Here is an 18,136-nt window from a genome sequence, read left to right as displayed (position 1 = left end):
ACTTTTCCCCTAGTCTACACATCCGGTCCCTTCCCACTCGTACTTCTCCCTGACCCCTGACCCCTGACTCCCACCCGCGCGTTCAGATCGACTGCCCAGCCTACCCGCACAAGGTTGGGTGCCACTTAGCGCCCACAACTCCTGCTTCCCAGAGAGCTTTGCGATCCCCTGGAATAAAGAGCCTTTGAGCAGGAGAGTCTTGTCCCGCCCTGCGGAGACCCCTCCCACCCGCGCCAGCCCCAGGCGGTAGTGGGCGTGTCCCCGGCGGCTGCGCCCGCGGCCGGGGCGGGGCCTGGCGGCGCGGATGCCCCTGGCTGCCGGGCGGGCGGGCTTTGAGCGCAGGTGGCTCCTCCTCCGTCTCTCCAGAGCCCCAGGCACTGTGCCGACCTGCGAAGGATCGCCTTTGTGCCGGGCTCCGGGAACCCGCGACGGCCGCTGCGTGTCTGGGGCCATTGTTTCGCTTCTGTCTCTTCCGGGCAGGTGTCGGCAGTGCGCAGGGCCTGCACGTGGCACAGAGGCGGCTGTAGTGCTGGGACCTGCGGACGCCAGCAGGGGCGTCCCCAGGCGTGCGTCGGGAGATGAAGTACCTGAAACCGTGGTGGTCCGAAGGTGGTGGCCTCTTGCATCTCACCATCCTGCTTAGCTTGGCGGGGCTCCACCTGGATCTGGACTTAGATCTCTACCTCCTGCTCCCGCCGCCCACCCTGCTCCGGGATGAGCTACTGCTCGGGGACTGGCAGACGAATCCCGCGTGCGCGCCCAGCCCCTTCCCAGCCTTGGGAGGGTGGGGGCGCTCGGACCACCTGCACCCCAAAGGCCGGGAGCCAGACCCCGTGGCAGAACCCGAGGGCCAGCTGTTCCGGGAGGTGCGCACGCTTGGGGTCCCTTTTATCCCCCGCACCCGCGTGGATGCGTGGCTGGTGCACAGCGTAGCGGCCGGGGACGCCGACGGGGCACATGGGCTGCTCGGCGCCGCCGCCGCCGCCGCTTCTTCGGCGGGAGGAGTCGGCACCAGTGCTGACGGCGGCAGCCAGGCTGCGCCGGGAGGTGGCGAAGACCCTCGAGCAGCTCCGAGTAGCCCCTTGGAGGAGGAGGGGGCACCGGCGGAACCGACGGCTCAGGTGCCAGACGCCTGCGGACACGCGAGCGAGGTAACCGGAGCGCGCGCGGTGCGGGGTGAGCTGGCCAGGAGCCCTGGGTGGTGTGAGGAACCTGGGGAGGGGGCACACTGCGTACTTTCCACCCTCAGCCCCAAGGGGTCTGTAGGTTCGCGGACGATTCTGCACCTCTTTTTGTGAATCTGAATGAAAGCTATTAGGCTTTTATAGGCTGTTGAGAAAGAAGTGGGTGAAATCATCCTTTTCGTCGTCGGGGACACCTTTCTTGTGTTTGATGGCTATCGAGCATACTTCGGGGCTGGGGAGCTGGGAGGAGAAGGGATGCTGGTAATATTGTTGCCCGCTGCATTTTTTCAGTACCTCTTGTACACCGAGACGTCTTTTTTTTCTGGAACCCTTGCCCGACTCGGAGGACCCGAAGGAGGCCTTGGCCTCCGGAAGGACGCACGTTTCTCTTTAAGAACTACGCTCCCGACCTAACGCGATGGCTCCCCGCCCGGAGTTTTAACTCAGTTGCAGTTCGTTTTTGCTGCTTTCCTGGATGAAGGAGCGGTGGTCAGTGTGCAGGCAGAGGTCAGCTGGCAGACCGTCCCGCGGTGACCAACCTTCCCCTTGCTAACAGTGCGCCTCCCTTCTAGAACTTGTGTAATCGCTTATGAGCATGAAACAGGAGCCCCGACAGTCACCTAGTGACTAACGAGTTCCCTTTGGTTTATCGGTCAAACCCTTTGGCTTAACTTTCTTTTGAAACGGAGTTCACCAAGATCTGTTGATTGAGCTATATGTGTGGCTGCCAACGGCCCTTCCAGTATAAGGGCACTGAATATCAACTCTCCCAAACCATCTTATGCAAAGTTTCTTCCAAGGGATCTTTTTAATCCCTTCTTGGCCCACACCTCCGAATTCACAATTGATATTGATCAACGTGTTCCCTGGACGTTGCTTTTGGAGTGCAGTCTTATGCAAAATGGGAGTTGGGGCTAGACTGGTTTGCTGCTCCTCGGAACTGCGGTTTGTGTAGGCAGTTGTGGAACGAGCTCCTCCACCCTCTCCTGGAGGGGTCATTGTGCCGAAGGGCCTGGTGGTGATTCACTGTTATGCAGATCCGATCCCTTCCTCTTCCTGGGGACGGAACACCTGGGGTGGGGGTGGGGATAGTCTTGGTGGGCTCCTATCTGTTGGGAACTGGGGAAGGTTCTTCCCACCCACTCGTCCAATCTGGATCCTCCCCTCCGTCCTCTTCCCTCTTCTACCTCCTGATGAGAGTTTCTTGCTGCACTGCTACCTTTCCTGATTCAGTAACATACGAGGTGAAACCCAATGCCCGATGCTCTACCAGATGGCACCCTGCCCTCCTCACAGCCAAATGCCAACCAGCTGGCCAAGTATGCAGGTACCTGGCAAGAGAGGAGACAGTTCACTCTGCAAGGACTTTTCCCTCCCCCTCAGAGCATCACCTGGTGGATACCTGTTTAAACAGGCAAGCCTGTCTTGTGGGAAGCTTCTGGGGCCTAGGCCCAGCCAGACCTTGGCGTCCCTGAGCCCAGCTTTCCCAGGGAGGAGGGTGAAGTTCACATGGGGCCATTCTGGTGGTGCTTCCCCGGCCAGGTGTGGATCTGCTGGACTTTGGTGGCTGTGGGCGTGACCTGGTCATGCTAATTTCAGGGAAGATCAGCTGTGGAGCAAATTACAGTTTTCACAGCCTGTTCACCTTTATCGGTGGTGCCTTTTTTATGTTAACCTTGTGAGGTACACGTCCCTGGCAGCCTTATATCCAATTTGTACATAAGGCAAATAGAGACCCAGTGAGGTTAAGGAACTTGGCTGAAGCCACACAGTGTGAGTGCCAAAGTGGGACTAGAACCTGAGCTGACTCTCAAAGTGGCACATTGGTCAAGCCCCTGAGCTCTATTCAGGGTCTTTGGACAAGCATGCAGCTGAAATGGGGTGACACCCTCCTGACCCTAGGCCCACTGTTTCTCAATGCTGCACTGACTTTTAAAAGCAGATTATACCATTCATAATGCTGAGATTACAGTTTGAAGCCATGGCTGGGAGACACATAGGCTGGGAAGATGACACCGGTTTTTCAGTCCACAAAACTGAGTGTAGGGACATCACTTACTAATGTGTCCTCCTCATATAGGTCTCTCTAAGCCTCACTGTTTCATCAGAGGGTAACGCTTACCTCCGGGCACTGTGCCAATTAAATGGGAAAAACACATGTGAAGTGCCAGCCCAGTGCTTGGAATGTAATTGGTGTTCTCTTATTTCTCTCCATCCTCAACCCACCCTCCTTAACCCATCCCCACTCACTGTATTTCCTTTTGTCTTATTTGCCTGTATGTCTGGCTCGGTTGTTTGTTTGTCTAGGGGGTGGGGTGTGTTGCAGCCAGACTGTCCGGTTTGGAGTCCCAGCTCTGCCACTTAGAGCTCTGTGACCTTAAGACCAGTTTCCTAACCCATCTGTGCTGCATTTTCCTCACCTGTACATCGAGAATAACAAAGGTGTCTACCATGTAGGGTTGTTGTCAGAAATAGTTCATAACAACCCAAGAACCGTGCCTGCCTCGCCTTAAGTGCTTAATAACTTGTTAGTTAGTGTCGACCGAAAAGAGGGGGGGGTGCTTTGCCCCACAGACCATCCTATAGGTTTGTCATGGTGCTAAATAGATCATTCTAGTGGCTTACATTTGAGTTGTAGGAAACTCTGGTTTTGTAGTACAGTTTTCCATACTTGTTGTATGTGTGCAAAAATATTCTGGAGTAGGGGGTTTTCCAAGTATCAGAAGAAGTATGGCTTTGGTTTCACTTCTTAGTGTGGCTCTTCACTCTCCGAAAACAGTCTGGAATTCCCCAGGGCCGACACGCTTCCCTTCAAGACCACAGCCATTCACTTGAGACCCATAAAGCACTCATCCTTCAAAGCAACATGTGGGCGCAACAAAGAAATGAATGGTTTTTGCCGAATTGAATGTGTGAAGCTCTCTGGAGGTAGAATGGCTACTCACAGCAAGCTTCAGGATTTCAGGGAGCTGTTACCACTGTGAAACTGAGAGGCCGTGGTCATCGTGATGTGGCTTCATGCCCTGGGATGGGCACCCCCTGCCTGGTGAGGGATCGGACAGGGCCTCTGGGTTTACTGCCCATGGGACCGTGCTTCAGGCCACAGGAAGAATCAGATGTGGCCAAGACTTGCTTCTAAGAGAAAAGGGAAGAGAAAGGTCCTTGATTGTTAACGGAAAAATTCTTCCTTTCGAAATCAAAGAGAGTCCCAATGCCTCGGCAACTGCAGAGAGATGAACTCTCAAACATTTGCCCATTTTTCACTCACGATCAGGACACAGAAATGGTTCCGTAATTGCACACGTCATAGCACTGCCAAGCTTCACAGGGGGCTCTTCGTTTTGCTCACTGAAGGACACAGTGAGCAAAGGTGACCCTTGTATGGGAAAGAATGACACAGGTCACAGTAGTAGTGTCCTGGGACTGCCAGAACAAAGAACTACACACTGGGTGGCTGAAACACCAGATCTGTAGTGTCTCACAGACGCGAAGGTGATGGCAGGGTTGCCTCCTGCCCAGGGCTGGGAGGGGGCGTCTGCGCCAGGCCCTGACCCGTGGCAGTTTGCTGGCTCACTTTGGCAGCCCTCTTCCCCAGTCTCTGCCTTCATCTTTGCTTGGCACCTCCTTGTGTGCATGGCGGTATCCAGATTTCCTTTTTCATAAGGACACATCATATGGATTAAGGACGGACTCTATTCATCTTAACTAGTGACATCTACTGCACGTCAGTTTCCAACTAAGGTCACATTCGGAGGTACTGAGGGTTGTGACTTCAGTGTATGGGTCTTGAGGGCAACAGTTCAGTCCATTTCACAGTTGCCATCTATCTCCCTTTTCCTGGCAACTCTTGGGGCGTTCAGCTTGCTTAGCAAGTGGGCTCCAGCTGTTAAAAGCTAAGCTGTTTCTGGAAGCAGCTGGTCTGGGTGTAGGATCTTTTGCAGCAGGAATAGGTATATGCTCGTAAGCAAATCCTTATTTTGGTTTTTTCTGCCTTAATGTGCAGCGACCCTGAGGAACCTTATTTCACCTTTTCTCCAGTCATTCCTCAATTGGTGGGTTGCAGACATACCATCTCTGCAATGTCCCTTGTGTTGTTCTCTCCATTCCCCCTACTTCTCAGCTCAACTGAGACATCAGGGTGCAGGGCCCAGGCCCTGACTCAGAAGCAGGCTAGCCTGGTGGTCCAGTGCTCTGGACTGGAGTCCAACCAGCTGGGGCAGCTGCAGGACTCAGCGCCACCCCTGACGATTGTATGATCTGGGGGATACTTCGTAACCTCTCTGTGCCTTGGTTCCCTTCTCTGTAACATGGGGTGGTAAGTGTTACCTTTGGGAATTGTAAGGATTAAAAGAGATCATGCAAGCTCAGCAGGGTTGGTACGTGGTAAGCCCTTGATAGCGTTAGCTACTGCTATTGATTCTGCCCTTGGGGCTCTGTAATGCCCCTTGCCCAATTTATTTCTGTCTGGTCTATTGCTAGGTGCAGATTTCCAAAACATACCTTGGTTCTCTGCACTTCTATTTGGGAAGCCTCCACACTAGCTCCTCATTATTTACCAATTCGATATTTTGTCATTCGAGGCTCCTCATGTGGCCAGTGTGACCTTGCTCCCTCACTGCCCTAGCTGAGTTCATGTCCCATGATCCTCTGCCTGGAGCCTACTTTCTAGCTAAAACTTTCTTCCTTCCCTTCCCCTAGACAGCCTCCTGCTTTCCTGCCCCTTACTCTTATCTTTGGCCAGAATGCCTCTTTTCATTCCTCCCAAGGCTTTTATTGCTAAATTCTCACACTCATCTCAACTGTCACCTCATCTGCAACCATATCCTGTTCTTTCCTTCCACCCTTGTTACACTCTGTAGTATTTCTTTTATGGGACTTGGCATTCTCTACTTTTTTTTTTAATCTTATATTATCCTCTCGTGCCTTTAAGAGCCAGCCCTATACTATACTCATGACAGCCCTCTTAAACTGAGAGGGAGCACACTTTGTGGCCTGCCGGATGGATGCACTCTGCTTGGAACTGCAGTGGTCTTGAGTGTGGAAACTGGGTCTTCATTTTAACCCTCAAGTGGAACCCAGGATGGGGTGAGGAGCTCAGGCTGTTTCAGCCATCGTCTGCTGAGCACTCACTCCTCATTCATCCCTGCACAGTGGTTTGACACCATGAGCTAGAATGTGTGGTGGGTCCTTCATGGCCAGAGTCCAATTAGAGAGTAGGTCAGATCCGAATGCTGATGGGCCATCTGACCATTTAATGCCAATTTGAGTGGATGGGGGCAGCAGGAAGCAGACTTTCAGGTTGGCATTATAATTAATCAGGTGGTGAAACAGGATTGCCCCAAGTTACAGAGCAAGTTAGTAACCTCGCCTGGAACAGAACTGGTCACTGTTCTTAAGCAGTGAGTACACCATACCTCCCACCCACTACAAAACGATGTGTTGTAAAAACAAGCTTCTCCCATTCTGGGCAGCCTTTCGATATGAATAGTTTATTCTCAAAATCTAGTTAGGCAATTATGTTGCTATTCAAATACACTAGTGGGCAGCTGAGGCTGATGAGGCCCTGGTACACACCTGGGTTTTTTGGGTGAAGTTGCAGGTGGTGGTGGGCAGAGTACAAACAGAGGCAGAGAGGCCTGACCCACGGGCACAGTGGTGTGACCTTTTGAGATTGGTATAACTCAGTAGCAGTCAGGATTCTCCAGAGAACAGAACCTATAATATGAATATATATTATCAGTACAATATGAATGAATATACACATATATACATGTACACATGCGCGCGTGAGAGCATTTTAAGGCAGCTGTAGTTGTGGAGGGTGACAAGTCCAAACTCAAGGCTAGTTGGAAACGCTCAGCAGACCTGAGGCAGAATTTCTTCTTGCCCCGGGAACCCTCCATTTTGCTTGTAAGGCTTTTCAGCTGATTGGATGAGGCCCACTCAGGTTATCGAGGGTGATCTCTGTAAAGCCACCTGGTTTGGTTGTAGCTGTCAACCACATCTACAAAATACCTGCAACAACACCTAGGTTAGTGTCAGAGCCACTGTGTACCATGGCCTAGCCACATGTCGCGTTAGGACAGAAAACTGACCATCACACCATCCTGGCCCCACTGCTACCAGGCGACCTTCGTGAGAGGAGATCACCCTCCTTCTGGAAGTTGTCTGGTGAGAATGAAATAGCACTGCATTTAAGGGCTGGTACAGTTCCTTGAATGTTAACAGATATTCAATAGACGATCTGCCCTTATTACCCCAGAGCTGGGGCTCTTATCTCCAGGAAACTCCTGTCCCACTTGGTCATGCTGGGACCTGCTTTGATGTAACAGGAAGCCTTCTGTCCCCAAGGGTGCAAATCATTTGGGAAATGGTCGGCCAGAGTAGGGAGGCTCCAAGTGGACAATCAGACAGGAAGAGGGAACAAGATGGGCAGGAGGCCTTGGGCTTTGAGGAGGCAGGTCCCTTCTATAAATGTTCTGTACATTCCTGAAGTATGAGGACTCTTAATTATAACCATAATGCCATTAGTACACCTAAAAAAAATTCAGCATTTCTTTGGTATCATCAAATATCTAATCAGCCCTGGCTGGTGTAGCTCAGTGGATTGAGCGTGGGCCTGCGAACCAAAGGATTGAGGTTCGATTCCCAGTCAGGGCACATGCCTGGGTTGCAGGCCAGTTCCCAGCAGGGGACACACGAGAGGCAACCACACATTGGTATTTCTCTCCCTCTCTCCTTCTCTTCCCCTCTAAAGGTAATTAAATTTAAAAAAATCTAATCAGTGTTCAGATGCCCCAGTGATCCCGTGAGCAGTTTTCCATGGGTGGTTTGTGGGATTTGCAATACGTTGCACCGTGGCCCACTGTTTTGCATGATAAAACGATATGTATCCAGGAGATTCATTTTTCCGCGTGGAGTCAGCTCTTCCCACCACGGCCGTGTGATGCGGTGGGAAGCAAGTGGGATCATGTGTGGGTTGTCGTGGTGGTGCTTTTGGGGTTCTGGCAGGAAGCAGTCTTTGCCCTAGATGGCTCCCATGAAGGGACTTATGAATGACTCCTTGCAGGAGTGGTCGGGGATGGGGGAACCCAGAGACTACCAGCAGGCAGGGGTGGAAAGAGTGTTACCAGAGCCTAGCGAGGTGAAGGAGGGGCTGCTGCTACAGAGAACATTTGCTCACCCTCCAGTCTCCTGCTCCCTCTTCCCACTGGGTGAACCCAGCCTGAAGCCAGCCAGCACAGGAGCCCAGGTAGGCAGGGAACACCTTCTGGGGGACATCCATGGTTCTAAGAGGGGCAACGAGTAGCAGGACAGTGCCTGAGGTCTGGATCTGAAGGACAAATGCCTGCAACCGAGTCCTGTTTTGGTCACTTACTAGCTCTGTGACTTTAGGGCAAGTTGCTTGACCTCTCTGTGCCTCAGTTTCCTCCTGTAGAGGAAAGCTGAGCAAACTCAAGTGGGATCGTGAATGTGGTGCCTGGCTCACAGTGAGCGCTCAATAAATGTGAGCTGCAATTATTATAAACTGCTTTTATAAGCCAGCCAGGCCAAACAGGACACTGTCTCTATCTGGCTCTTTGCCTCTCTCTAGACTTGATGGCTCCAGCTTGCCTCCTGCCGAGGGACAGACCTCAGAATTCTGTGGCCTTCACCTCTGTCCCTCTGATGTCATTCTTCTCGAGGCACCACACTGCTCTGTCTTTGAATATTCATCCAACCCTAAAGGTCAAAACAGGTCTCAGTCCTTCTCCCCCAGATGACTAAACGAAAGGCTCAACTAAACCAGCTGGAACTGTCCACAAAGAGTTTGTTCAAGGGTCAAGCTCAAGATCCCACGATTCAGGTCCTGGCACAGTGTGATAAGTGCAGACTTAGAAATCATGTTGCCTGTTAGCAGACCTTCAGAGATTTTAAAATGAAGAGAAAAGCTGTGCTCCTTTCTTCCCCTTCCCACCACCTTCAGTGACTCAGAACCTCCAGCAAGGCTTACATGAGGGGCAAAGGTACATTAACAGTGGGAGGAGAGGTGTCATAAGTTCACAGCCCAGTAGGAAAGGAAAGATCCAAACAGTTGTAATTTTAGATAGAATAGGATACATGAGATGAGAGGAAACCTAGCGGCCATGGGATTTTAGAGACAGGAGAGCCCAGTTTTGGCTGAGGGGCCCACACAGAGAAGGTTCTGGATCCATGCAGAGGATGAGGTAGGCTGCCATTGCGGAGGGTGGGGGAGAGGGGCGCGGGGCGGGGGGGCGCTTTCCAGCAGGGGGCCCAGCTCAGAACAAACCACTGGGTTCTGAGTTGTGCCCAGACACCCCAGGTCACCCCAGCTCTCAGGTTTATGGTGGCTTCTTATGGTGAGTGTGAAGACTTTTTTTTTTAATTGAGTCCCAGCCTCCTAAGAGTAAATATCACCTACATACAAATAAAAAGTAGCTTAATGATGGGTTTGACCTACCCATTCTTTAAATTCAGAGCATGGGCCATAAATCTCCAGTGGACTTGTAAAACACATGCACTCGTATCCCGGCGCCATGGTATTGAGTTGAGAAAACAGGAAAAGGGAGCGAGCAGTAATTACTGGCTCCCAGGGGCCAGCCTTGCTTTCTCCTCGCATTCTGATTGTGTTGCCAGAGGTTAGTCATTAATGGCAAGTCTTCAGAATTAAAAAAAAAAAAAAAAGTAGAGAGGAATAGTAATTAGTGGCTACATAGCATCTGAAAATGTGTAAAGTGCTTTCTTAAAATGTGAGTTAGTATCTTCACAGATGAGAATACTGAGTGTCCAAGCGGCACCGGATCACAGGAAAGTAGGATGGGTTGTTTTACTCAGCAGTTTTTGGACTGTAGTCCTAGCCACAACACTTTTGTGGAGATAAGATTGAATCCTCCACCCCTCCCTGCCTTGAGGATTCGTGTCTCTGCTCTCTCCTAGCTGTCACATATTGGGTTCTGTGGACAGGGGCCTCAGACTGGGTTGTGTGTGCGTAACGTGTATCAGGGAGTGCCCTTGGGAGGTACAGCAGTGCAGGGGAAGACAGGAAAGCAGGAGTCAAGCTGCCATGCAGGCTAATGAAACCAGGAGCTTCACAAGTAGCACGCAGAAGTAGCACGCATCACAATTGTCCCACCCTGGGCAGAGATGGCCAGGCCTTTACACCCTCCCTGCCCAGCCGCAGGAGGGATGTGGGTGCCCTGGGAAGGGTGTGGCCTTAGGTGAAATGGCTCTCAGCACAGCTGGGTGCGCTCTGCCCACAGGTCCCCAGCAGCTGCCACAAGTCCTTCCTTGGGGCATCCAGGATGCACAGCTCTTTGTGCATGACACTAAGTGGGGAAAATTCTCTCTCGTCACTTCTTGGAGCACATGTTTCTGTTAGCTTTGTAATAGGGTTGCAATAAATGATAGTTGAATGGCTACGTGGAGGACTAGCCAAGGAGGTATTTACTGACTATGTAAGGCTGTGCAAGTTAAAATATCTCTCTTCCCTAGATGTGTGGAACACAGCCAACACTTCATTCTACCTTCCAGGTTTCTTATTGTCCCCTCTTTCCCCTGTGGCCTCATAGATAGAGTGACCATTTGGGACAGTGTTGTTGAATGCCTGTTGTCCAGCTTAATCACGAATAGCACCTCACCCTCTCTGAACTGGACTCGTTTGATGCAGCTGCTTGTTTGTAGACCACTGGAGTGTCAGAACTGGCAGGGGCCCTCTCGGGACTTGGCATTCAGCCCTGCAGCATTTAGCGCTGCCACGCCTGGCCCGGGTCTCACCTTCTGCCTCTCCTGCTTCTCCCTATGGGGCCGAAGAGATAAAGGGAGTGACTACGGGCAGCGAAGCTGCAATTTCAGCCTTGTCCAGGACTTTGATCCTGGGCTTTTGTAGCTCCGCCTGCCTCGTCTTACAAGTAGCCAGTCATTCTCTTGTTTAGAATCCGCCTCCAGCTGCAGTCCAGAGCCCTGCCCCCTACTGTCTTCGCAGTCAGTCGGCCACTAATGAGCCAAATATTAAGAAACCCAGAGTAGGTGGGGTGTGAAGAAATGGATATGCCACTGATGACAATGTAAAGAAGAGCAGTATTTTTGGAAAGCTGTTTGGCAAGCCCTTCCAAAGAGGTTGAAAACATTGCCAGCATAGTTTAAAAAACAAAGACAAACAAATAAACAAAAACCTCCTGGTGCCTGTAAAATTCAAGGAGAATTCTTCTCAAACTTTCCAGTAAGGAATCCGTACACAAACCTTTTCTGGTCCCAATTCTGTTCTCAAAACCAGCATGACAGTAATAACCAAAATATCTAAACAAAGCAAAACAAAACACGTCAAAGAAACCCAGGAATCCTGATGCATCTTCACGCAAAATACAGCTGTAACAGATTGTCCTCAAACCGAATGGCTAAATATAACCAACATTTATTGTCCCAAGGTCTCAATGGGTCAGAAATTCTGTGACAGTATACCTGGGTGGTCCTCACTGAGGGTCTCATGAGGTTCTAGTCAAGATGTTGGTTGGGTTACATTCGTCCGAAGGCTTGACTAGAGCTATAGGATCCACTTCCAAAACGGGTCCCTCTCTGGGCTGTTGGCAGGAGGCTTCAGCTCTTTGCCGAGAAGACCTCTCTGCAGAGAGCGCGGAGGTTGCCCTCACTGTGAGCACTGGGGTTTCACCAGAACGAGGGATCACTACGAGCAGGAGGAAGCCCCAGAGCTACACTGGCAATTCTCAACCCTTTTCCTCTCATGGTGCACATAAACTAGTAACTAAAATTCGGCAGCACACCAACAAAAAAATTTTTTTTCCAATCTGACAAAAAAAAATACTGGCATCGTAGGTGTAATTTTGATTCACTCACACCAGACGGCTATCGTTGTGTTAGCTGTTGTCATATTTTTATTTGACAATCTAAGGGAAAACTTGGCATGTTTTAAAAATTCTGGCAGTGCACCAATTGAAAATCGCTGTGCTCCACTTCCACTGCCACATCATTTTACTAGATTCAGTTCACTAAGTCCAGCACCAACTCAGTGGGCAGGGAACAAGGCTTCACCTCTGGGAAAAAAGAGTGTGAAAGACTCTCTTTGTGCCCTTATTTTCTTTAATTTTTTTAGATTTTATTTATTTATTGATTGATTTTTAGAGAGAGAGGGAAAGGGAAGGAGAAAGAGTTAGAGAAACATCAGTGTGTGGTTGCCTATCACGTGGCCCCCACTGGGGACCTGGTCTACAACCCAGGCATGTGCCCTGACTAGGAATCGAATTGGAGACCCTTTGGTTCCCAGCCTGCACTCAGTCCACTGAGCTACACCAGCCGGGGCTGTGCCCTTAACTTTCAAATCACCTCACTTTCTACTTTAACAACACCATTCAAAAATAAGAAAAGATACACCTGCTATCGAAATCCTCAAGTATATTGCATCCACCTGAAATATCTTGAAATAAATGCTCTTAATTTTTTTCTTTCAGAATCAGTTCCCTCTGGTATTGGGAGTTCACATGCTCTAATGTCTCTCATCTTCAAAGCAAAACCCTGCTCTGACCCATTTCTCCTCTTCATGGCCAAAATCCTTGAACAATTTCACTGTATACTGTTTCCAGTCTGTCACCTCTCATTTACTCCTCACCCAGTGTCATTTGGTGTTTCCCCTAAACTGATTTTTCAAAGGCCACCAACAGCTTCCCTATTGGCAAATCTAGTGGATACTTTTCTGTCTTCACTTGTGCCACCTCCAAGCACATTCAACACAAGTGACCACTCCATTCTCCTCGAAATGCTTGGTTTCTGAGACATTGCCTTCCCCCCTTCCCCCTACAGTCCCCGCACCCCCCACCTCACTTCCTGTCCTCCTCGGTCTCTTCTGCTGGCTTCTCTGAATGTTGCAGCGCTGGTGTTCTGGCCTTCTTGCTTTGCACTCTCCTGCTGGAATCATACTACTAGTCCGTGTGTGTGTGTGTGTGTGTGTGTTGGTGTATTCCCCATTTATATCTCCACTTTAAATCTTTGCTCCAAATTCCAGACGTTGTGTCACCAGTATAATGGATATTTCTACTTGGCTTGTCACACTTCAGATTTAATTTATCCACCAAGTTATTTAAGCCAGATCCGGGAGTCATTCTTAGTTTTTCCCTTTCCTTTATCTCCCATTTCCAGTCCATCAGCAATTCCCTAGCTATTCTTTCGCCACAATATGTCGTGGATTCCTCCACTTCTCTGTCATTACCAGTACCTTCTTCCAGACTGTCATCCACTCTCACTTCAGTTACTGGCATAGCCTGCCTGGTCCCCCCACTTCCACTCTTGCATTGCTGCAGAGACCAGATGGGAGGTGGTGAGTAAACATGACCTGATCATAGTACTGATCAGTAAGAACAGGACTAACACGCCAACAGAGAAATGGGCTAAGGCTGCAAACAGTTCACAGAAAAGGAAATACAAAAGCTTTTAAATTTGTGAAAGAGATTCAGCCTTGTGCTAATAAGAGGAATACAAATTAAAGTAACAAAGACTTCCAGCCAAGATGGAGGAGTAGGTGGAAACACTGTGCCCCCTCCCACAACTAAATTTAAAGACAGCGAAATTTTAGTAATAAAAACACAGCCATAACAGTGAAAATCGAACTGTATGGAAGTCCGACAACAACGAACCACTCAGCCAGACCAGTAAGAGGGGCGGAGTCAGCAGCATAGTCGGGTCGAGCTGGAAAGATCTTTCGGTCTGACCGACCCAGGAGTGGAAGCGGCGGTGGAGGCGGTTGGTGGATCCCAGGCGTGGGGTTGTGACAGACGGACCCAGTGAGGGCACAGGGTGGCTGGCTGACTGCAGTTACACATTTGCACGCAGGTAAACCAAGCAAAGGAGCAAACAGTGAGACAGACCACTCAGGCTAGGGCCCCAGTGACGGGAAATAGAGCCTGAAAGCACCAACTGGAAAGATTTTCTCTGGGTTGAGGGGCCAAGAGAGGCTCCCAGGCTCACAGAGAGTTTGTTGGAGAGACCCACAGGGTCCTGGAGAGTACACGGGCCCCCGCACCTGGGAACCAGCACCAGAGGGGCCCAATTTGCTTGTGGGAAGCCGCAGAGGGGACAGAAATCTGAGAGAGAGCAGAGTGGAGCAAAGTGCCATTTTTCCCCCCTCTCTGACCCCACCCCCACATACAGCATCACAACCCAGCGACTGGATCGCCCTGCCCTGGTGAACCCCTAAGGCTCCGCCGCTCATACATAACAGGTGTGAACAGACCAAACACTATGACTCAAGAACAGCTCAAAGCCCCAGAGCCTATAATCAATTCTAAGTGACCAAGAAATAGCCAATCTTTCAGATGCACAGTTCAAAATACTGGTGATCAGGATGCTCACAGAATTGGTTGATTTTAGCCAAAAATTAGAGGAACATATGAAGGCTAAACTGATTGAAATGAAGGGAAATGCACAGGAAACCAATAGTGATGGAAAGGAAACTGGGACTCAAATCAATGGAGTGGACCAGAAGGAAGAAAGAAACAAACAAACAGAAAAGAATGAAGAAACAAGAATTCAAAAAAATGAGGAGAGACTTAGGAACCTCCAGGACATCTTTAAATGTTCCAACATCCGAATTATAGGGGTACCAGAAGGGGAAAAGAAACAGCCATGAGTGGAAAACTTATTTGAACAAATAATAAAGGAGAGCTCCCCCAGTCTGGCAAAGGACATAGACTTCCAGGAAATCCAGGAAGCTCAGAGAGTCCCAAAGAAGTTGGACTCAAAGAGGAACACACAGAGGCACATCATAATTACATTAGCCAAGACTAAAATGAAGGAGAGAATTCTAGAAGCAGCAAGAGATAAGGGGACAGTCACCTACAAAGGAGTTCCTATCAGACTGTCAGCTGATTTCTCCAAAGAGACCTTACAGGCAAGAAGGGGCTGGAAAGAAGTATTCCAAGTCATGAAATCCAAACACCTACATCCAAGATTGATCTATCCAGCAAAGTTTTCATTTAAAATGGAAGAGCAGATAAAGTGCTTCTCAGATAAGATCAAATTCAAGGAGTTCATTTTCACCAAGCCCTTATTATATAAAATGTTAAAGGGACTTATTTAAGAAAAAGAAGATAAAAAATACAAACAGTGAAAGGACAGCAAACTCACAGTTATTAACAATCACACCTAAAACAAAAGCAAACTAAGGACAGCTAGATCAGGAGTGGAAACATAGTAATGGAGATCACATGGAGGGTTAGCAACAGGACTGGGAGGAGGAGAAGTAGGGAGTAGGTACAGAGCATGAGTAGCATAGACGGTAGGTAGAAAATAGGGGGGAGGGCAGGAATACTATGGGAAATATAGAATCTAAAGTACTTGTGACACATGGACATGAACAAAAGGGGGGGAATGGTGGGGGAGGGGTGTGAAGGGGGAATGGGACAACTGTAATGGCATAATCAATAAAATATATTAAAAAAACAAATTAAAGTAACAATGAGATGCCAGTTTTCATCTACAAATTGACACTTATCCATTGCTGGTAGGAATTTAAATTACCACCAATATCTTTGAAGGGCTTTTGGGTAGAATCCGCCAGATAAAAAGTGCACAGATCTCTTCACCCAGCATAAATTCTAGGGATTTCTGTTACTTGCACTTGCGTGCAAAGAAGTATTTATGAGCACATTTCGCTGTTGTTTGTTGTACAAAAATGTTGGAAACAACTAAATAGCCATCATAAGAAGCTAAATGAATACATTCTGGTAACAGGCAAATGAGCACAGCATGGATATTATCTGCGTCTTGAATGCATTCTTCTCTGTTCACACAGCTCTATGTGGGGGTCTCAGCTACACTATCTCCTACCTTAAGAGAGAAGCCTTCCCTGACTGACCAATCTAAAGTGGATCCCTTCTTCTTTCACTTGCCATAGAATTCAGTTACTTTATTAATTTGCCTGTATGTTTGGCTCCCTCTCCCTTTGGAATATAAGCTCTGAAAGGGCAATCTGTGTGTATTTCTCCACTGCTACGTCCCCAGCATTTAGTGCAGTGTGTGGTACTTGGATTAATTGAACGAGTGACTGTTGGATCTCCAGTAAAAGTCCACATGTCATCCTTACTGGTGAAGCATTAAGAGGAATGGGAGCATCTTTTGTTATAATAATTAGCCTTTTGTTCATAGTTTCTGAAGTAGCTCCGGTATTAAAAGGGAAAAGGTGTGTCTTGTTATTTTTATCAGGCCTCTTTTAACCACATCTGATTTGAGTTAATCAGGTGGCTTTTGGAAAGCCCCCTCTAAGGGTGGCAGCTGGTGCCAGGGAAGCAGCCATGTGATTAGAAGTTTGGAACTTCAGCCTCAGACCTCTAGGTGAGCTGAGACAGCAACTAGAGATTGAGTTCAATCACCAAGGCCAGTGATTTTTTTAAAAGATGTTATGTATTTATTTTTAGAGAGAGGGAAAGAGAGGGCAAGAAGCATTGATGTTGTGCAAGAGAAACATCCATCAGCTGTCTCTTGCATGCCCCCAATTGGGGACCGGCCCACCACCCAGGCATGTGTCCTGACAAGGAATCCAAGAGGTGACCCTCCTCGGTTTGTTCACCAAGGTCCAAGGCCCATTATTTAATCATTCCTGTGTGATGATAGGCATGATTATCCATTGAAAAGGATGGGGTTCAGAGAGCTCCTAGGTTGGTGGATGGTCAGGAAGCTGGGCACACCCATAGAGGGCATGGAAGCTTCTTCCCCCCTTCCTACCTACCTTGCTCCATGCTCCTGGTTGTTCCTGAGTTGCATCCTTCTATAATAAAACAGTAATTTAGAAAGTAAAATGTTTTCCTTAGATCTGTGAGCTGCTCTAGCAAATTACTGGAATCCAAGGAGATGGTTATGGGAACCTCTGCTTTGTTTAGCCAGTTGGCTGAAAGCACAGGTGACAACCTGGATTTGGCATTTGGCACCTGAAGGAGGGGCTGGGCAGTCTTGTGAGACTGAGCCTTTAACCTGTGGGATCTGATACTATATCCAGGTAGATAATGTCAGAATTGAGCTAAGTTACAGACACTGTTAGGAAGGAAAATTTTTTCTTTCTTCCCTTCTAGATTTCTTTGGCTTGTCTGATAAATTGATAAAAGGCAGATTAATAATAGCAGGTAAACAAAAGCTGAATACAATATATACCTCCTGTGTGCATGGGCCAGACCCAGAAAAACCGAGATTACAACTCCCTTGGAAATGGCCTAAGCCATTACCTTAAGTACCATACTCAATTGAAGACAAAAGAAGATATTGGGGTGGGGAGAGTCAGTTTTGGGAACCTTCCAGGAAAAGAACACTGAAGAAGGATAAGGTTGTTATACCGATTTATCATTGCCCTCTTATTTTATTCATTGATTGAATTTTATGATAGAATCACCCCCTTCTTCCTGGAACAACGAAGGAGATGCCCTTACAAATGGAAATTTCACTTATACAGATAAATGTCTTTTACAGGGGTAACTTCTGCTTGGTTTTCATGGCTTTTCTTAAGCCTGCTGTTTCTTTTTGTATTTTTGAGAGAGAGATTAAGTAGCTGTTATGCTTATTTATGCATTAATTGGTTGATTCTTGTACATTCTCTGACCTGGAATCGAACCCACAACCTTGGCATATTGGGGCAGCACTTTAACCAACTGAGCTACCTGACCAGGGCTAAAGACTGCTGTTTCTTAAAAATAACCAGACTAAAATAATCCTACATCCAAGAGACATATTTGGGGGTGGCACGTTATGCTCCCCAAGGACAACCCTAATGGTATCACAGAATTTCTTGGTGTGTGGAGAACACACATTTGTGTGGTGGTGGTATAGTAGAATATTGGGACTAGAGACTGTGTTTTCTTCTGTATCATTATGTCATTTATACCATTACTGAACATTGTTCTAGAAGCATAACCAAAGCAATTAGACAAGAAAATTAGACAAGAAGTTTAAATGCTGAAAAG

The 18,136-nt window shown here is 48.5% G+C and overlaps 1 protein-coding gene and 1 pseudogene across 4 annotated transcripts in view; one reads left to right on the top strand and one right to left on the bottom strand.

Annotated features, from left to right (window-relative positions):
- The first annotated feature begins 318 nt into the window (after nucleotides 1-318).
- Nucleotides 319-18,136, top strand: part of NFE2L3 (NFE2 like bZIP transcription factor 3) — a 30,767-nt gene continuing 12,949 nt past the window's right edge. For 3 of the 4 annotated variants that reach the window (XM_037041265.1, XM_037041263.1, XM_037041264.1), the window contains exon 1: nucleotides 319-1,151. In XM_037041265.1, coding sequence (XP_036897160.1) covers nucleotides 579-1,151 — 573 coding nt within the window. In that variant the 5' untranslated portion in view covers nucleotides 319-578. The remainder of the gene's footprint in view (nucleotides 1,152-18,136) is intronic. The other variant, XM_037041262.1, reaches the window with a different exon arrangement.
- LOC118983704 (uncharacterized) lies at nucleotides 6,093-6,183 on the bottom strand (annotated as a pseudogene).

This window comes from Sturnira hondurensis, unplaced genomic scaffold (genome assembly GCF_014824575.4).
Source record: "Sturnira hondurensis isolate 20B ecotype Veracruz unplaced genomic scaffold, ASM1482457v3 Scaffold0002840, whole genome shotgun sequence".
Lineage (NCBI taxonomy): Eukaryota > Metazoa > Chordata > Mammalia > Chiroptera > Phyllostomidae > Sturnira > Sturnira hondurensis.
Note: the sequence above shows the minus strand (reverse complement) of the source record. Positions and strands in the feature narration are given on the sequence as shown.